Source organism: Spea bombifrons, chromosome 7, assembly GCF_027358695.1.
Source record: "Spea bombifrons isolate aSpeBom1 chromosome 7, aSpeBom1.2.pri, whole genome shotgun sequence".
Classification (NCBI taxonomy): Eukaryota; Metazoa; Chordata; class Amphibia; order Anura; family Pelobatidae; genus Spea; species Spea bombifrons.
In genome coordinates, this window is record NC_071093.1 from 14,661,551 (window position 1) to 14,684,116 (window position 22,566).

Consider the following 22,566-nt stretch of genomic DNA (forward strand, 5'->3'; position numbering starts at 1 on the left):
CACCTTTAATGATGCAATCACTGATGATGGGTAGGTGAGACCGGCCATATTAGAGGATCGTCTGTACATTCTAAGAAAGCAAATGAGACAGCATTTTAATTAATTAAAATATTTTTGTCTCGAAATAAACAAATTCATATTGAAATTGAAATTTAGGCAACAATAAAGCTGTTTTTTCTATCTTATAAAATGTTAAGTGTCTAATGTTCAGAACGTATTGCCCTGGAGTGTTTTAAACCTACATAGCTTTTATTTTTTTTAAACTTTGACAGTCACTGATCGGCGGTCATATAATGTGCATATACTCAAATTAATACAAATCGAATTGTACACAGCTTAAAAACAATACATTCACCAAACTAATAATAAACTGTTATTTCACCTTTCAACAAATATGCCAGCCTGGACAGCATGGACAATGCTTCGAAACTTTGGCTTTTCCTCTGGACGTCTTCTCCTCATCCCCATTTTTCTTGTGAAGGTGGATGCTAACCAATCTCGTACTTCCAATGGAACAGAGTCAGTGTGTATATCAGAAAGTTCATCCTCTGTGTCAAGCAGTCTTCTGGAACGTTATAAAGAAAACCACAAGTATTTAGGGTTTATTTTTTGCTATAAACAGACTTGTGAGTCCACATGGCATTGAGTCATGAATACAAGACATGACCAAGGAGCAATATGGATTTGAGTCTTTATAGCAGAAATAATGGACAGACTAGCTGGGCCGGATTATCATATTCTAGAACACGCACAGAAATCCGACACATCATGGGCAAGAATGCTCCTTACTGCGATGATAACAATATGAGTAGCTAGACCACCCAGGTATAATTACATAAATGATAAAAAAAATCACAGTTTAAATTAAGCTAACTTTATGTTTAGCAGAAAAAAAACACATATAATTCAGCTGCTGAAATCAAGCTCTCAAAAACTGAATAATTATAAAGACACATCAGGCTTTTCCGTCAGTCTATTGTATCTGATATATTAAAAATGATCTCAAAATACCTCAAACAAACGAGCATTGAACACAACCATGTATGGACAGAGCTTTGATATTTATTGAACTATATTAAGACAAGTCTTTCAGCAAGGATAGGCTTTAGGTCATGGCTTATGGGAAAATGGTTTCTTAAATTACTCTTTCCTTCAAAACAGCCAGGAATAGTGCATTTATTAATAAAAGGAACTATTTTTATGAGCTAATCCAAAATATTTAAAAACTATCCATTATTATACAAGGTTTATTTTAAGTTTCAAAACACTACCTTTAATTCTAACAATTCATTACAAAGAATATATTTTTTTAAACCCTAAAATGAACTGATGGGTTTTTCTTGACTACAACTCCCATCACCTTTAGCCAGAATGATGATGAGGTAATCGGGATTTGTGGCTGCCAAAAGTGCGTGTGGATGTATTTCTTACCTATATTTTGTTTCTTTAGCTCCAATTCCATCCGCTCTTATGTCTGCCTGCTAAATGTTGTGTGCTGTCACCTACATGGGCTGCGTCTAGCCATTTCTACAGTTATCGCACCACTTTTGTGCAAATTAGGGGTCCCTTTAAACACTATTGTTGTTTTTCTGGCAGCTTTTTTTTTTTAGTTTGTTTTGCAGAATATCTGCTTGCCGGAGAAATGTTTTTTTATCTGTACAATTTCTGCGGATCCTAAGAAATTGACTCCTGGGTATTGCTCAGCCATGGTTTATGATGGCCCAACAATATACCCTTTAGGATGAAAACTCATATGTTTCTCCCTCTTCTACATTTCCCCACAGACAATACACCGGATCTGCCTGTATCTCCACCTCTAATAGATCCAAAGGGCTACCTTTGGTTTATGGAGAGTTGCCTTCTTTGAACAGAGACTTTCACTGAAATAGACAAGACAGGGATGCCCATTATCCCCATTATGTTTTGTGTTGTGCTTGAACCGCTAGCTATTAGGAAAAAGAAAAGTAGTGTAATCCAGGGTATAAAAATCAAAAATCAAGTACATAAACTTGGATGGTTTGCTGATGATATATTATTAGATATCTTTCATGTCACTATAGGTATTACATTCAACTTTAGAAGAATATGGTAGGTCTTTTTATAAAAACAATGTTGCTAAAACTCAAGTTCAGCCAATAAATACTGTTGCCTCTAATATTACTAGAAAACCTCTTTCCTTCTGAATAGTGTACGGACAATATTAGATATCTTGGTATAAAAGTAACTAAACAACCAGCCAATGCATTTCTTGGCGGTGTAAGGTGGTTAAATTAAACAGCCTCCCTAAATGATGATACGCATCCTGTTCCAAAAAGCATAAATATCAAAAAGCATTCGTAAATTGAATTTGGAATAATAATAGATCCCCCCTCTCCAAAATCATCATGCAAACACAAAGGTGAGAATTCCAAACATTTCAGTATATATATATATATATATATATATATATATATATATATATATATATATATATATATATATATATATAACACAGTCCATTGTGGCCTATGTTCACACTGACACCCCTTTGTGGGTATCCATAGAAAATTATATTAAATTAATTGACATTTCTAAGACTTTTATGGCTGGCTAAGCAAGACTGACCTAATTTTCCAAAGCGGCTACATTTTACAAAACACTTGCTTACCATTTAGGACGTTAGCTATTTTTTATTGATTCCTTGAATATTTAAAGCTATTTATTGCCTATATCGGTGTTGTTTTACAACTGATTTATTTTAACACGATTGGAAAAGAATAGCATTTTGTGTGTCCAAGATATCCTTAAGCATTTTGAGATTATCCTGTTCCCAGTGTTACAGGAGAAGTTTGCTTTCCCACCTTCTGACATATTTAAATATTTATGTGTCAAAGATATCATACAACAGTTTAGTCTGATGGGAACAAATTTGAATAGACCACATATATTAATAACTAAATGTCTGCAGGGTAAAGATAATAAGAGGGCCATTTGTAGATGTTATGATTTGCTTAGAACTCATAAGATTCAGCCCAAACTACCCTTGATCCAATGGGAGAGAGATCTCCAAATGAGTTTCTCAAAAGAAGATTGGCAAAAATCCAGCCAATATGTCTGGATTCTTTGGGTGCATTACACATTGGGAGGCCAATAGAATTTTTTTTTTTTTTTTTTTTTTTTTTTTTACAGATGGTACTATGTTCCAGTCAAGTTAGCCCATATGTTTCCTAATGCCCCCAATACATGAAGTGTAAAAATCCCCCCACAATAAAGAAAGTTTGGTCTAAGGTTTAGTAGTCTTAAAGAGATTATCCCCAATAGTGTGCAAATGTCACAGCAATATGTCATCATATGCAGTGGCAGAACTACCAGGGTCGCACGGGTCGCGACTGCGACCGGGCCCTGGAGTTCTGCCACTCAGGGGGGCCCAAGCAGGCCGGACTGGCCCACCGGGATACTGGGAAATTTCTGGAGGCAGAGGGGCATATAGGGGGTTAAAAGGCATATCAGGGGGCAGACTGGCAAGCCTGGGACAGATGTGCATAACTGGGGGGGGGGCAGGTTGTCAAATAAAAGGAAATAAAAACAAAACCCAAAAATGTAGATAGTGAGAAGGGGGTTAGAGGGGGTAGATGGTGTGAGAGGGGTTAGATTGGGTTGGGGGGGGCCTTAACAGAGTCTCCCACCTGGGCCCTGAGGCTTCTAGTTACGCCCCTGATCATATGATACCATTGGGTGTATCTAAACATGTGGAAAATAATTATGCATAGCCTTGTAGCTGCCCAGGATTGAAAACCCACAAATATTCAAACTATACAACAGGTTGTAACAAAGATTCAGTAACAAAGCATACAATGGCTTGGAACTTTTGGTAATTATATGTTTAACCAACCATTAGTAACTCAGCAGTAAAACATGTCAGCTTCCAGGGGGTGGCTGGTGGAGCTGCCCTGGCTTGGCACTAGGGTGGCGTCAAAGGCAAATACATCACTGTTTTTTCATCTGAAGAAGAGACCGGGGGTCCCAAATACGGATGTAATATATTTTCTATGATGGCCTCAAAGGTATCAAGTTCAACTAAATAATCTGCATTTACTTGATAAGCACATTCTATTTTAATATCAGTGATTTAGGGATTTTGCCTCCAGATTTCTGGTGAAATTGTTTTCCTTATGTTCTTGGATTGGAAATAATTAATGTATTTCAATATGCCCATGTTTCAGATAAAACTACTACAAAATATATAAGATTCATGGTATAATCAAGTAGTTTGTTAATATCCATTTCTAATAATGACATGTAAATCTTTGACAAAAATGGTCAATATTTTTCTTACTGAGCTTCCAATTGCCCCTACTTAGGGCTACAGCCTAATTGCAGTTTCATTGAACACATTATGAATTGGTTTTTGTTAAGAAAAAGGCTGTCATTTAATTATCATAACTCTGAGCTTGTGAATGCCACCAGAACTGCGCTTCCCACTCCACGAAACACTGCTCATCGTGTCTAAATTCCATACCTATTCATGTAGATGTAATGCTTATGAATCGAGTAGTATAAAAAGGAAATTCTTCTACCAGCACAGACCTCTTTTGAATGCATCCCTCCCTCTGCACTCCTCCCCTTCCATTTTTTCTTTCAAAACTGAGGGTCTATGACATTTTAAAATAGTTTAGAGCCTGTAAAAAATGACTTTAAAAGTCCCTTTATTCTGTTTTCTGCAGATAATTTTTGTTCATGCCTGTAAGTATTGATCAGATTTTTCTTGTGAAAATATCTAAATTACACGGTATTAATTATTTTGACCAAGCTCCAAATGAAACAGTTTAGTCATTGAATATGATTATTACTCACATCATAGATATTACTCATTGTAAATTATACATAATGTATTAGTATATTATTGTGTGACTCATTTACCATTACAAGACTGAAATTTGTGAAACGTAATTTATTGTTTCATGAATTTACATTATTTTATTTTTAGAAATCGATATTTAATGCTATCCTATTTTATATAGTCAGCTGTCCTTCTTTAAGAAAAATTATGAATACTTCTTTATAATTACATGTATTGCCAGAACAGTAGAAGCTGTTATAGCTGCAAGGGGGGGGGGGCAACTTCATACTAATGTCTATGTATTTACTATGTGATATCAAAAAAGTCCATGTTGGTGTAATGGGGAGATGGTGAGGTTTCCCAACATTTTTGTTAATATAGTGTGTGTGTGTGTATATGTGTGTGTGTATATATATATATATATATATATATATATATATATATATATATCAAATCAGGTTTATTTTAATGAACAAATAAAACAAAAAAGCAATTGAAATAGCTCAGCACAATTAATGCTTCAAGTGGTTTCCCCAAATTCAACTGAAAATGCAACTTATAATGACTTCTCCAGTCTCAAAATGATTTAACCCTTTCATGGCAAGCATGGGAAGTACAAAGTAGAGCACCCTTTTGCTTTTATGACCTGATGCAAACGAGATGCATAGCCAGACACAAGCTTTTGGCAGAGTTCCTGAGAAATCTTAGCCCATTCCTCATGAGCAATGGTTCAGTAATATTCTTGGATTTGTGTGCTGCGACCGCCTTCTTCAAATCCAAGAATATTACTGAGCTGGAGATCAAGTCAGGTAACCGTGGTGGCCACTGTAAAATCTTCCAGGTCTTCTTCTTCAACCAAAACTTGGTGGAATTTAAGATATGCTTGGGATCATTGTCCTTTTGGAAGGTCCAAGCTTCAGCTTCCTCACAGACAGCATTTTCTCAGCAATCTCAGGGATTTAATAAAGTACAGAAGGCAAGTATTTGAAAGGAGTAGCAATGTTAGGGCAAGAGGTCAGGGTATAAAACCTGAATGCCAGTGGCTTAGATGTAACGTAAGAAAGTTCTACTTTACTCATAGGGTAGAAGATTAATGGGACAGTATCCCATAGACACAAAGCATTCCTCACTATAGGACCTGACTAAAAACCGATTGGGGTTTAAACCTCTTACATCAGGAATTTTTTATTTTTTTTTACTGTGTAAAGGTTTAGGCAGGTGTGAAAATGGTGTGCTGTAAAGTAAAAATGCTTTCAAAAATTGACATGTTAATATTTAATTATAAAATTAATTTAGAAAAGGAGTGAACAGAAAAAAAGATCTAAACCAAATCACTATTTGATGTGACCCTTTGCCTTCAAAACAGCATCAAATATTCTATGTACACTTCCAAAGTCAGGGATTTTGTAGGCATATAGTTAGGTGTGTGATTAAACAATCATACAAAATATGTTCTAATGAGCATCAATGTAATAAGTAGATTGAAACACAATCATTAGCTGAAAGGAAAACCGTGAAACTGGGTGACAGAGTCAAACTCACTACAAGGTGTAGTTTAATGTTTAAAGTCTTCACCATGGCAAGATTGAGAACAACAACAAGACACAAGGTAGCTACACTGCACTCAGGCAGAAATTTCAAGGAAGACATGGGTTTTCAGATGTTTTGTTTAAGCCAAAAATCACAAAAGAAATGGACATTCAGCACTGGCAGAAAACAGTTGCACCCCGGTATACCCAACTACTGTCTGGAGAAGTCTGGTGAGAAGTAATCTTAACTGAAGGCGTGCGGTCGAAAAGCCATATCTCCGATGTGGAAACAAGGCCAAGTGACTTAGCTAGTCACAAAAACACAGGAACTGGAGTGCAGAAAAATGGCAGAAGTGCTCTGAACTAATGAGTCAAAAATGTAAACATTTGTTTATACCAGGAGGCAGTGGTACAAGAATGAGTGTTTGCAGGCAACTGGGAAGTGTAGTGGAGGTTCCTTTCAAGTTTGTGGCCAGGGGCGGGCTGGGCCGGAGGGCAGGGGGGTAATTGCCCCCCAGGCCGCCCTGAATCTACATTAAACGTCCGCGTGGCCGCCCATTTAAGTGGCCGATTCGGCCACGCCAGGGCCGTCTTTAATGCCCGCAGCATCTGCCGAACTGGCCGGCACACCGAGTTGCCATTGCAGCCGATGTGGCTGTGACTCTTAAAGCGGCGGTAAGACACACTGGCCGCTTTAAAATCATTAAGTGGCCAGCGTGCCTGCACAGTGCCGCCCAGTGTCCTGTTCCGTGTGACTCTGCCCCCTTGAGTGGCACGACACATTGTCAATGTGATGGGCCACTCAAGAGGGGGGAGTCACACGTAACAGCTCCTCATGACAGCTAGAAGAGCACATTGGAGGACAGCAGCAGTGAAGGATGGCAGCAAAAACGTAAGTATTAAAAAAATAAAAAAATAATTAGGGGTAATAGGCGGAAGGGGAGCCATATTCAAGGGGGGGGCTGCATTGGGACAACAATTAAATGCAAAATGGGGGTGGCTAGGGGGTATAAGTACACAACAGGGTGGTTGGGCACCACATAAATCAATATACAAAGGTGGGGGGTGGCTGGGGTCATCACATAAATCAATACACAAGGGTGTTGGGGCATAACGTATAAAGGGGGCTGGCTGGGGGCACAAATCCACATGGGGAAATACACAAGGGGCATAATGTACAAAGGGGGCTGGCTGGGGGCACAAATCCACATGGGACAATACACAAGGGTGTGGGGGGAAATACATTAAAACCAAACAGGGGCTGGCTGGGGCATCAATACACAAGGGGGGGAAACAAACAGCAATCCAGTGTGGAAAACATTTTGGATGTGGGTGTCAGTGTCGCAGAGCCTGTCCTGGTGTGTGGTTGTCGGTGTGGCAGAGCCTGTCCTGGTGTGTGTTTGGTTGTCGGTGTGGCAGAGCCTGTCCTGGTGTGTGTTTGGGTGTCAGTGTGGTAGAGCCTTTCCTGGTATCTGTGTGGCAGAGCCTGTCCTGGTGTGTCTGTTTGGGTGTCGGTGTGGCAGAGCCTGTCCTGGTGTCTGTTTGGGTGTCGGTGTGGCAGAGCCTGTCCTGGTGTGTGTGTTTGGGTGTCAGTGTGGTAGAGCCTTTCCTGGTATCTGTGTGGCAGAGCCTGTCCTGGTGTGTCTGTTTGGGTGTCGGTGTGGCAGAGCCTGTCCTGGTGTGTGTTTGGGTGTTGTTGTTGCAGAGCTTGTACTGGTGTCAGGGCGGGCTTTTTGGAGACAAAGTTGGTTCACGCTGGGCTGTTTGGGGACAAAGTTTGCTCACTCTGGACTGTAATTTGTTAATGTTATCTTGGTACTGGTCGGGTTCTATGTGGGCAGTGTAGACACCAGGGCTGGCTTTGGGGGTATGCATCCTGTGATCTATGCCTGTAATTTAGGGGGTTTTATCTATACCTTTAATGCTTAGTTGTTATGTGATTTCCAGTTGATCTGTACCTGCAAAGCTGGGTTTGTGTGTTATTCTGTTGATCTGTATCTGCTATGCTATGTTTCCATACATTATTTATGTACACCTGCAAATACAGGGTTTGTATTTCTTATTCAGTTTATCTATACATGCAGGTGCCGTTTACATGTGTTGTTTATTTGATCTATACCTGAACTACAGGGAGTAAGTAAAACAGAGGTGTGGCTTAGTGAATGAGGGACAAAGGGACTCTGGGGATGATTATAGGCAGGGGCCCAAGGAAATGCCTAGGGTCCAATTTTTCCATATTTAAATTTTATTTTGTTACAAAGATTAGCTGTTTTTTAATGTATTAAACATAATTTTTTTTACTCCCAGTCCCATCACATTACATCAATATGCGTTAGAAAATCAGGAAAAGATGGGCATGGATGGTGTGCTGACTCGGTGGCGCAACGGGCCACTTGACTAGACTTGCCCCCCAGGCCTTAGGCTGCCAGCCCTCCCCTGTTTGTGCCTATATTTCTGCAGTTTAAGTTGATAGCTGTCTACATCATTTACACTGGGTAATTCAGTACTTTCAAAGGACACTGCACACTTAAAGGGGACAGTTCAGTTGAACTGACTAGTGAGACTTATCGCTTATGAAAGCCATATTTTTCCAGGACACATTCACATTTCAGTTGCTGCCCAACACTTGTACAGTGTACTTACTCTCACCCTATTGAAAGTGTGCCTTGACGTGGTGGGTAATACCTGACTTGAGTTTGCATACCAAAGAGCATATTCCAATCCATAAATGTAATGAATATAATTCACACCAATTACTTTCCCACCTCACAAGTTAAAATCAGTTCTGCTAAAACACACAAAAGTACACATTCATGCTCACACACACAAAAGTATACACCCATGCTCACATGCACACACAATTACACATTCATGCTCACACACACACACACACACACACACACACACACAAGTCCATGCTCACATACGCAAGTCCACATCTATGCTCAGACACACACACAGAAATCCATGCACACACAGTAAAGTACATATCCATGCTCACACACACAAAAGTACACACCCGTGCTCACACACACACACACACAATTACACATTCATGCTCTCACACACACAAATTCATGCTCACACACAAAAGTACACATCCATGCTCACACAAAAGTATACACCCATGCTCACACACAGAAACGTATACACCCATGCTCACACACAGAAACGTGTACCCATGCTCACACACACACATAATTATACATCCATGCTCACACGCACACACAAGTACACATACATGCTCACACTAGTCAGTTCAACATTAATGCCAATATCATTCTGGAGATGGGGTCTCCAGAATTGTACATAATTCTAAAAATAATTTTACCTGGTTTCGTCAATATATACTGCTTCCAACACTGATGCTGCATATTCAATGTTATTTTTCAGGTCGGTCACATTAATGTCTCCTTTCTCGAGCTGCTTTACCAAACATCTTAATCTATAAGAAACAAAAGTAACAATTAATCAAAACTATCAATAAATAAGGTAACATGTATGCCTTTGCAAACTGGCCTAATAACATTATTGCAGTTTAGATGATACAGCCACATTATGAACATAATGACAGAAAACAACAATATAGGCATATTGGTCTAGATAAAAACAATTACTCAAATAAAAAAGAAATCAATGTATTTATTTACATTTGTAGACACCCCTCTAAATTATTGCGTTTAGGTGTTTCAGAAACACACAATGCTAACAGGTATATAAAACCATACACATAGGTATGTCATCTCTATAGAAAAAACATGGTTATAATAATAGAGATACGTTTGGTAATTTAACTAAGCATGTGAAATCAGGGTACAGTAAAAAAATAAATTGATACTTTGATGTGTATTTTTATAGACTTAAAATTCTTTTGTAATATACAATAATTGTTCTCTGCTTCAGCATTGACCAATGTTACCAAACAGGTAACCAACCTATTAATACATATTTGTACACATTGCAATGTATTAAAACATAACATCATCATATCACTCCCCTCTGCTACTATACATAACAAGAGGTTACATAAGAGCAAAAGCATAGACTTTGATCATTTTCACAGCTTAATGGGCACTACCACAAATGCAGGACAGTGGCCCCTTGACAGAAGGAAAATACTTATAGTAAGTACTTAAGTACTTTAATATGCATTCATGTTTAGTAAGGGTGTTCGCATCATCATACTGTTACTTTAAACATGGGCAATTTTTTTTTATTTTTTTTAAAAGGAGACCAAATTACATGAAAACAAAATATAAATGTTACATAACAAAAATAGTATGTGTTAACCTTTTTTGATGTTAACCTTTTTTTGATGTATTTTGCTAGTTCTGGATACTCCTTGTAAACCATGGCTATGAGGGTCAGGGGTGAAGCAGGCGTCACTGTGAAGGATGACATTGAACCTTCATATAGTTGTTCCATTATTTGTTGTAACAGTCTATTTTGCTCAGTCATCAGACTCCCGCACATGTCTCTGTTGATATTGGCTACATGCTATATAATGTTGATCAGGGAGGTCACAGCAGAAATGTGGTCACTGTACAGTTAGGACAATTCATTATGAAGGTCCTAAACAGGTGACGTGAATAAGGGCAAATAATATTCATCTAAATAAGTGAATATTGTTGTACTACTAAACACTATAATATATTCTACCAATTGTACTTAAAGAGGTGCAAAAAACTATAGAGGCCAGTAGCCTACAAAAGTGTTGAGCACCAGGTGAAAATGAATTGTATGAATTGGGTACTTTGATGAGGGGAGTGTTCCTTCGCAGTTCTTAAGGGTTAAACACTGATCATGTATGTCAAAGAGAAAAAAACACAGCACAAAAAAGTGCTGCTTAGTCGTGTAAGATGTTGGAATACAAGGGAAATAGATGCACTCTTGCCTTGTACTGGAGTATTTCCACGCTCCTAGATTAATCTTTTGCCAGGCAGCATTTCAGAGATACATGGGCAGAAGAAATAGAGAATAATTTAATATCAAATAAAAACAACATTCTCCGCTCACATGAATATGTAATCTCGCAGTCCTTTTAGTCAAATAATGCAATGTGGAAAAAGAAGTCCACTTGTTGTAAAACCACTCATTCCCATAAGCAATAGCAGAAATTACTGGCTTCCAGGTCCTCCCACTTCTCTGTTCAAATCTATCTTTCAATTGCAAACTTTATATACAAAGTAACTGCTCAAAAAATGGTGGATACATGATTAACAATATTTTATATACCTATAGGGAAGTTGATTGATTAAGATTGAATTGTGTATGGGATTCATGATTTGTAAAAACATACACATGAAGTGTTTTCTATTCATCAAAGGGGCACTGATGCATACGAAGAACGGACCCATAAGAACAGGGTATTTATAGGGAGGAAGAAAGGGACTAAATAGCACTTTGAGGAAGCCCATCAGCAGTAAAACGCGTAGTGTGCAAGCGTGGAGTACCACGAACAGAGAAGTGGAGGACCCAGAAGACAGCAATTTCTGCTATCACTGAAGCGATCGAGTGGTTTTACAACAAATGGCCGTCTTTTCCCACATTGACTCCAAGAGCTGCAAGATTGCCCAGGAATGGATTTATACCAACGACATTAACCCAGGAGCTTGAAAACACTCCAGTACAAGGCAAACGTCCATCAATCTCCTTTGTATTCCAATATCTAACATGACTAATGGACACTGTGAAGGAATAGTCCCCTCATCAAACTATTTAAATGGGAAAGAGCCATATTCATACAATTTTTTTCACTCAACACTTTTGTGTGCTTCTGGCCTCTATTGTTTTTTGCATTTTAAAGGTCCTGCATGGCACTGTGTCTGTCTGCCTCATCCCAGCCACATTGCTAACAGGTGTAAACCAAGCACATAGGTAGCCATCTCCATATACCAACATTGTCAGTAGAAGGGATCTCACTGAAGAGCTCAGTGACTTGAGACATAGCACGGTCATAGGATGCCATCTTTGCCAAAAGTCAGTTTGGGAATTTCTGCCCTGCTAGATCTGCCCGGTCCACTGTAAGTGCTTTATTGTGAAGTGGAAGCATTTAGAAGTAACAATAGCTCAGACACAACATGGTAGACCATGCACACCCCAGAGCAGGGCTGCAAATTGGTGAAGCACATAGCGTGTAAAAGCTCCATTTCTTCTGAAGCATCATTCACTGTAGAGTTCCAAACTTCCTCGGGAAGCAACATCAACACAACCACTCTGCATCAGAAACTTCCTATGTTTCCATGGCTAAACAGCTGCACACAAGCTGAAGAACACTATGCATATTGCCACTGAACTCTGGAGCAGTGTTTTTTGGAGTAACCATGCTTCATCTGTAATTCTGATAGACTGTCGCTGTTCTTCAGGGTTTAGGCTAGGCTGCTTAGTTCCAGTGAAGGGTAGTGTTACTGCTACAACATACAATATTTAGACAATTATATGCTACTGAATTTTGTGGCAACAATTTGGAGAAGGCCCTTTCCTGTTCCAGCATGACCTTGCCCCTGTGCAGAAAACGAGGTGCACAAACATGGTTTGACGAGTTTGGTGTGGAGGAACTCAAGAGGCCCGTACAGAGTACTGACCTTAATCCCATTGAAAAGATTTTGGGATGAATTAGTATCAGGTCTTTTTATCCAACATCAGTGCCTGTCTTTACAAATCCTCTTTTGGCTGAATGGATACAAATTCCCACATACACACTCCAAAATCTGATGGATCACCTTCCAAGAAGAGTGGAGACTACAACTACATATTAATGCCCATGGTTTTGAACGCGATGATCAGGTGTCCATATACTTTTTGGATAAAGTATATCTTTCAAACGTAAAAACAATAGGTAAAAGCATACACACGCTACAACACTCTATGGGAATCCCATAATAACAGTAGTATAAACAAAGGTAATGGTGGTGCGACCATCAGTATCATACCGACTTCAGGAAGCCCATGGGTGAAACGCGTATCGGTGACTGGGGAGAGGACACTTAAGTATTAATTTTAGCACTGAGTTTTTATAATATATTTGTGTTGTATATGAATATTAAATATATTTTTAGGCTACAAGCTGTGCATTTTATACTTACCTACCCCATCCATTGCTTTGCTGTCCAAACTGTTCACCCTAAAGGGGGAGTGCTGCCCTAAGTCAGCACAGTGCTGTTTACACCTGGAGCCAGGCTACGGGCTCCAGGCAAGATATCGACATTCCAGCTATAGATGGATGTGTGATTCCTATATCACACTAGGCGACATAGATTGCAGTCAGTCTTATTGACTCCAAAGAATATTCTTTTAACCCTACGCGGGTGAGTCCTTATTTTACGCTCCACTCACTGATGGTGGGTCGCAATAAACATAGCCCTGCATGGGACTACATCATATTTAATACACAAAGCATAGTAAAGCTGCTGCAATTGTACTTCTGATTTCTCTGCGAGATACAGTAGTGATCTTGCTGTGTGCTCACATCACAGTTGGAGCCACTCAACTTTTGTCCAGAACTAAGTCTTCGGTCAATTACTCGCAGAACATATTTACACATTTTAAAACAATTTAACCTCCAGAGTTTGGAGGATCACATCTGGCAAGCCCCGTCATTAAAAGTTAATACTGTATACAAACAACTACATTTTAATGGATTATCAGTTCATTCACTATCCAGATATCCCATCAATTTCTCTAATGTAATATACTGCATAGTGGTTTGGAGTATTTATTTAACCCGGTGACTCATTCCTACAGCAGCATTTCATCTAAGAAAAAGAAGTTACTTAAGGACAAAGGGAAATTCAATTCTAATAGTATATATATATATATATATATATATATATATATATATATATATATATATATACACATACTGTTACATTGTTAAACTTCTATGAATATGTATACAAATCTCATAAAATGACGGGACATCCAGCACTTTAGCAACTGTGCTTGACATAAAACTTTTAAAATGGAGAGAGAGTTCATACATAATAAATCTGAAACCATTTATTATTTAGTAGACTCTGCTGATATACATCATTCCACTTGGCTTCATATTCCTTCAGAATTGTAACCGTTACAACTTGGTTGATGTTTTTTTTTATTCTAGATAGGTTATGTTTATCTTGCCTTAATGTCTAAAGCCAAGTATCAGATCAAATTTTTTGTTGTATTTCTTTTTGTTGTTTTCTCTTCTGTCGGGAGTAGATAAGATGGTTCGAGGATAAGCTCAAATGCCAATCAGAAGACTCTATTGCCATACAGAAACATAGGTCTGTATGTAGCTTGCACGCAAAGGGTTAATGGTTTGCCACAATTATTATTTTGGAGTTGCTAACAATATCTACCAAATGGTTCTAATGAGTCAGATGGGTCAAGTGCAAGACTGCACACTCTCAATAACCGCAAGTAATTAGTGACCTGATTGAACATTCTGTAGTAAGGAAGCAGCAGGTGGGCTATAGCAAAAAAAATTGCACTTCTAAGATGCTCATTAATTGTAAATACAGGGATAAGTGAAGCAAACAAAGTTGGCTTCACTGATGCTTGGAACAAATCAAAACATGACTGCCACTTTAAGGAAACTGTTTGGCATTTTTTAAGTACGTCAGAATCACATTCAGAAATGCTTTGTTTCACACTGAAGCACCCCAAAACCCTTTGCGCAGTAAATGACCTAACAATGTTGTCAGAAAATGTAGCTTCAGGAATCAAATTAATCACCTGACAAAATACTTTAAAAATAGATAACTAAGCATTATCCACATACCTTTGTGTAGGAAAATGTAAAAGTATAATGTGACAACCTTATATAGGATCAGATTCTCAAGTGCACAACCATAAAAATGTAATGATTTCTTTTACACATAAAACTACAAGACTCAAATAAGAGTGCAGAAATGTAGCAGATGCCAAATAAACAAGAAATCAACACAGAGTAGATTAAGCAAGTTAGCCTTGCAATTTAGGCATAGGAAATAAACATAATCCTCCTACACTAGGAAAGAGAATTAAAATATGAAAACTGGAAAAAAAAATCTAAATATAATAATCCTTTTAACCAGAGAAACATTATAAAAAATAGATTAAACCAAGACATTGTAGACTCAACAGATGGAAGTCCTAACCTTCCTACGGTAACAACATAATAAATTATTGGAGAAACTGTTTTCCATGCTAGTATGACATCAGTAAAGAAATGTCATGGGAAAAAGTACATCTGTGTATATTTACCGAAAATTGATGATAAGTGTCTGTGTCTTGAGCCTTTGCAGGATATGACTCGCAGAACAGTTCTGTGCAACTCACTGTGCCCATGACTGTAATTCATACCACAAATCTGCACCTCATTTTAACTATTAACTAATGTTCTTGACACATCCCTGTAATTGCTACATTAATTAACCTTGCCTGCCACCAGATGTTTTGCAAAAACACTTTCCATGTCTGATCCATCAGTATGCAGTCTCACAGGTGAATACCTTGGGGATTTGTGTTTTTAAAATCTTTGAGGGGGGATACCAGGTACCTGTGGAGAATTCTGGACTTGGCCAACTAGGTCTAGGACAGCAGCTCCAGGAGGTGGTAGACCCTCTTCTGCATAACCTGGGGAGATCATACTCTCTGATGCTCGGCTCCTCATATTGGGGCAGATCAGAGATAGACACTGTCCTCCTGCCTACGAGCCAGATATAAAGGATAACTGACACAGATTCCATGGCAAACTTACTTGGCCCTGCTCATTCTTAACATTTACAGCATCAGTATATGATGTTGCTATCTGTATGTTTTTCCTCCACTTGATGTCATCTGTTTCCTGCCAATATCTGATGATGTAGGATAGTTCAGGGGTAGGTAGCTGCAAACAGATCCGGGTATGGACATATTTGCCAAGTATCAAAAAAGATGGGGGCAGGGGATGTATATATATATATATATATATATATATATATATATATATATATATATATATATATATATTACTACAAAGTTTTATTCCATGACAGGTGCACTTTAACTGTATAGTGACACCATGCCAAATTATCATTATAGAATGATGTAGTAAGTGTCCCACTTACTACAGGAATGTCCATGCAAATATTTTTATATTGCAATTTAAATCCTACTTAGTATTACTCTACTATTTAACTTGTCAAAGAGTGTGCGGTTCATTCTGAAATGCTACATTAGATGTTCGTTCAGTACATTGAAAGACGAGTCTTGTTCAGGTAATTATATAGTTAGATTATGTGTCATTACATGCTATATACATAAACTTGAAATTGTACAAAACTATATGTTTCATCGTCATGACTTCCTGCAAAAATAAAAAGGAACAGCCTCTTGCTTTTGAACCAAGTAAAAATAACAAAACAAAATGAAATGTTTAACTCCACTAACTCTTCTCCCACCTCTGATCGGTCTATTTCTTCTATTCTTATACAAAGGGAACCCATGTGTTTAATGCAATCTATAACTTTTACTTTCTCCGTTTTACTAGTGGTTTCATCATGAAGAGAACATGCTCAAACACTTAGATGAATATACACCCATTATATGGCTATCCCATTTTTTTTTCTGGGACTAATGACAAGTGCAGAATGTCTGCTTTTCCAGAATAATGAATTAAAGAACATAGAATACTAATAAAATGATATTGCCAAGCATTGAAAACTAAGTAGAGCTGCTCTAATTGGAAAAATCATGATGGGCGTTGACTCAATACCCAATTAGTTCTGCAATGTTCTCTCCCGTGAGCAAAATAAAAACTATTATTGGAGATGTTTTAAGGTCCCTTAGTGGAAAGGAAAAATAAATTAAACAGAAAACAGGAAAATATCCCTAGCTCTTATGCAATGTAAGTATGCCATACCAATTGAGTATTACAAAGTAGAAGAGGGACCCCCAACAAAAAAAAGATTAATTTTCCATTTGTTCTGAAGCGCTTTCAGCAATCACAGGGACACGATTGATAAATATTAGTGGCCAATACAATCCTAGCATGAAGTGGAGAGTGTTAGACTGAGGGTCAATGTCAGCGTGGCATGTTTGGAGGAAAAATCGGTTCTATAGCATGTGGGTGAATGTGTTTATCTGCCAGTGCCTGGCCTACTGCTGCTGAGGTTCTACCAACTTCTTTACTCTAATGAAGCAATTCATAATGATGCTTCTAGATGTGTCTTTCTGCCACTGCCTGTCCATTGTCCTACTGCTGATGCTGCGGCCGCTCTATCGCTTTTCTTACTCTAAGGGATCAATGTCAACAATTGGTGTCATTTTTGTCGAGAAGAATCCTTTAGCATTCTGCTGAATGTGTCTATCAGTTGGTGTAGCGCTACTGTTGCCAGTTTCCATGCAAAGCAAAATCAAGCTAGGTGCCAAGCAACAGGCAAACACTGGCCTGGGTCATGCACTGAATGAGGGAGCCTATCACAGGATACCGTGGGACAAGACAAATGCACAAAACCATGGTCTAAAGCTAGGGAAGCAGTCAACAAATGCAGATCCAGGATCACAACCCCAAGGAAGGATACAATGATCGCTGAAGGATACAATGAACACTAAGCACTAGGGAAGGCTAGGGAAGCTTGAGTTAATATGAACAGGGTCTAGCAGAAAAAGGTTAAAAAATGCAATGTAAAAAGTAAAATCCTTAAATTGTAAAGAATATAATATTTGATACAAAGTAATTATTGCCATTTGTTTAAATATTTGAGTTTTTGGTCTGATTTCTGGTCTTCTCATGTAGATGATTTTTGTTAACAGCTAAATTAACACTATTTGTTTTTTCTCAAATGTTATTTTTATTGAGGTCTTACACAATTAGGGATTCAGATTGCATCCTTTGGACAGTAAGCAGGTGAAGAACATACATTTCACAGCTTGGATCCCACCCAAATTTAGTCTCGGTTTTGACTCTGCGCTTCGTCCTTCAGTGACTATTTGTGTTTTTATCTATAATATGTCTTTTGTTGAAATTCTAATGGAAAAAGTACAATATTACAATATTTTTTTTTAATATGGAAAGCTATTTTTTTATGCCCTCAGTTTTAAAAAATATCTACAATGACACAACATTCATTTAACTATTGGAAACATCTAAATATAACTGAGGTATATGGAATTTTATACTGAGATATGTATGTACCATAAAACTATAAAATGTTTCATATCAAAAATAAATAATTCAGTCAGAGGACAGGTCTTGCAAGCACTACACAAAGGTTTCAAAATATTTTAACTCTTTCCTAAACACCTAGAGTGTTGTGTGGAAAGATAAAGGGAAAGTAACTATGGAAAAAAGAAGGGTATGTATTTAGGGCACCCAATCTATTTCTGTACATAGTATTCTTTAACATTTTCCAATATTGCCAATAAGTCGAAATTTCAATATAAGCTAAAGAATAAGACATAATGTATATAAATGTGAATGATTGTTTCAGTGTCAGTTAATTATTAATGTTACTGTTGCCCTTGGCAAGCTATGCATCTAATATATTTGGCCAGTGTTGAAAAACATTATTAACATCTTAATGTTGTATTAAGTTAAATATAAACAAATTTAGAGGTATGCACATTCTTTTATTTCTTAATTAAAGATTAATTAACATTTCAAAACATTTCAAAGTAAAAACGTACCCATACCTTACTAGACAGCTAAAGTTGTACATCTGCAAAGCCTGGACAAATGGCCAGTGGGCCTATTTACCATATCTGTGCCAATGCGACCAATAAAAGCCAGTTTTGGCATCAAGGATACTAAAGCTAATCAAACACTTCCCTGTTCCACCATAGTTTGCATTATTAGTATGATAGAAATATGAAATGCTACTTTGATTTCTTAAAAAAATAGTCTAAAGAAGATGGTGATACATTTTTGCTGACCAATAAGATGTAGAGTCATATAAGCTTCCAGGACCTCAGAGCTCTCTAAGGGACATCTGAGGTGCTATACATCTCTACATATTAAAATACTGATACACTATAGGGCATCACAAATTTCCTTTGGATGCTGATACACAAGAAACTGCTGAAAACATTTAAAAAATGAAAAGCATTCCCAGACCCTGCTAGAATCTCTGATGATCCCACATTCCCCTTTGCTGGCTCATCGCTGCTATAGTAATCAAGAATGTAGTGCTACGGAGCCCTGCTTCCTGGTCACAAAGTACGAAAGGGAGAAACACAGAGCCTTTCCTTCTTCAAAAATAAATAAATATTGAAAATAGTATTTTAAAAAATAAATACACAGACTACAATAATGTCACAATGAGATCATATGGGGTGCTGTTCTGTAATAAAAGACCAAGACCCGAAAGGGAACTCCAGTAAAAACAAAATGAAGAACTGTCAATAAAACAAAAATAGTGTATATTTTTTCCAGTTTAAATTAAAAAAAAATATGTATATCATTTGTGCAGGCTGTAAGTATCCTGAAGACAACATTTCTCTTTCCAAAAATTGAATAAATAGTATTATACATTTTTTTTTTTTTTTTTTAAATACATTTGTTTCTTAAAAAAAAAAAAGTAACTATACAGCGATATCACTACGACATTGCTCGGGTTCCCAAGAATCAAGATGTTCCCAGGGAATCTCTACTCATTGTGCATTAGGACCAGTGCAAAAGAATAAAACATATAGAAAAATAAAAATAATAAGAATGAAAAAACATTAAGAAAAAATACTCATGTGGGATCTTACTGTAATTTGGAGATGTTGATTAACACATATTGGGTTATTTTTCAGCAGTGGCACCAATCCTGCAGAAAAAATAGTTTTTAAAAGTGGAAGAGTCCTTACAGTTTTTAAGAGGTATGTATGTATGCAGTTATTAATCAGCATTTCCAAGAGAAACCTCTTTTGCAGTGAAAACTGCATAAACTAGCTGTTAAAGTCATATATATATATATATATATATATATATATATATATATATATATATATATACACACACATATATACATATACACATACATATATATATACTTTATGCAGGGTCAGTTGAAATCTTCTAGCTGGAGCGGTCCATTCTACAGTGATATATAAGAATCCCTAGTTCATTTCTTCGAGCACCTCTTCCACTAAACAGTAAGCATATTTTCACTGGTAATTAGTAACTGAAGCAATAAGGGTAACATATTTTGATTTACATATAGAATGCACTTTTACATTAAATTGGTCTGATGAAACTTAGTGGAATGAAGATATGTTGCCAGATCCTGCAGGGAAAAGCGTGTCTCTAATGTGTTATGTAACTTTTTTTTTGTTTTGGCAAACCCAAATATTTCCTCCATCTGCACTAACAAGACATATTTTGGGGAGCTTCCGTTTATTTTTAGTTACATTCATTCCCATGACTGAAAGAAAGGTGTTTAAAGTTATGTGACCAAGCTTTAGCTATTATATACCGAAAATCTGCTTAAATATCCATGAAATCAATATAAGAAATCAATTATCGTGGTGTGTCACTAGCTAATATTTTCACCCATTTCCCTGTATTATGTTTTTAGCAATAACAATAGAGAAAGAAAACCAAGTAAATAAGGTTAAACCAAAGCAATACCCATGCAAATACAGGTGCTATAGGTGGGATTGTTTGTTGAAAGTTAATAATTATAGCAAATGATCCCTACATTATTATTATCTTCTATTCATATAGCGCTAACAATTTACGCAGCGCTACATGCTTACCCTACTCTATATTTTGTTAACTTTCTCCATCCTACTGCTTATTTTCCCTTTATATGTTGTTTTCTCTTTTTATACCCCTTCTCCTTTTCTCTATCCTTTACATATTGCATTGATCAAAATTCCATTAATCTTTTTGATGCATTCTGTATCTTTTATTTCTGTTCTATGGTTTATAAATGAATATGTTGCAAAAAATGGCTGATTGAAAATAATACCAAATGCAACTTAATTAAGAAAAAAACATCCCTATCTGTATGTCATTTTAGCTTTAGTATAGGATTTCCTTCTTTAGTTTGATGATGTTTACTTGTAGTTCAGTGGATCAGTGTGTGAGTACTGAGTTTGGAGAATGTTGCAATATTGCATCACAAATCCTCTTGTGAAATGAGTTAACAATTATTGACTTGTTTCAATGTTAATCTTTGGTGAGGTCGATATCAAATTAAAAGACATAAAACAGCCTTTAGTTTGTGTGTTTGTTTACATATGTAATACTGCTAAACACTACTACCAATTTAGTGTTTGGTTCATAGTATTGGAAGGACACTTTGCAAGCATTACTGCTTAAGATGACCTAAACATTATAATTCTGGAATTATGATCTGATGTCCTATATAAATATGCTAGATGAATGCTATTATGCTCTACTACTGAGGCCATTTGTCATGTAATTGCACCTGTTCTTCTCTTACTGTATACATTAATACACTAGGAGACCTAAAGTTAACACAAGCATTCAATTTCAATGGAAAATCATAGCAAATAAAGTTCTCACATTCATTTGGTTTTTAGCCATAGATTTAGATGAATATCAGATGTTTCATTTAATGAAGCAGAGGTTTTGGGGCTTGCAATGAAAAACATACTTAGGTTTGTTATGTTCCAAAAACAATGTAAGTCCATAAACTTGTACAATACAGAAGAAAGCAAATCACTGTAATGCTCCCCAGCTTCATTGTCTGCAACATCCTACATCTATCCCGCAAAGCCATGCTCAGTTACACAAGGACCAATATAACAACGCAGACATAGGCACTCCCAAACCCCACGCGGCATTTATGCCTAGCACCAAATTTACAGAACACAACTGCCTGGGTGGAACTGTGTGGTGCTGTGGGGGTCATTTTGGTACCTTTGGTAACCTTGGTTTCAAGACTCCATGTTCATTGGACTGAATTTATGGTGTTGTCCAACTTTGGCTTGTTTCCTAGACTTTGCTAGTGTTGCCTGTGACACTGACTTTTGGCTTGTTTGTTTTGACTACCCTTTGTACTTTTGTCTATTGGTATTATGGACATTACCAGCAACCATCCCACCAGTAACCTGGGAGTGCTATAGAAAAAAACGGCTCATTGATCAGCTTTTTGGCAGTTTCTGAATTAAGCGAGTCATGCATTCTATTATTTATTTATTTCTTTCACTGAAACTTTACATATGACTGTGGCCTACCGGTATCTCTTAGTGTATCAAAGCCAAGTTATTTTAAAGAAATATATTTTATAAGTTCTTAAAGAAGGACACTTGTGTTGGGGG

The 22,566-nt window shown here is 37.2% G+C and overlaps 1 protein-coding gene across 1 annotated transcript in view; it reads right to left on the reverse strand.

The window, feature by feature from the left end:
* Window positions 1-22,566, reverse strand: part of PDE1A (phosphodiesterase 1A) — a 114,866-nt gene that overhangs the window by 34,213 nt on the left and 58,087 nt on the right. The window contains exons 2-4 of the mRNA XM_053471946.1: window positions 9,680-9,793; window positions 383-565; window positions 4-70 (exon numbers count right to left, since the gene is read on the reverse strand). Of these exons, the coding sequence (XP_053327921.1) occupies window positions 4-70; window positions 383-565; window positions 9,680-9,793 (364 nt within the window). The remainder of the gene's footprint in view (window positions 1-3; window positions 71-382; window positions 566-9,679; window positions 9,794-22,566) is intronic.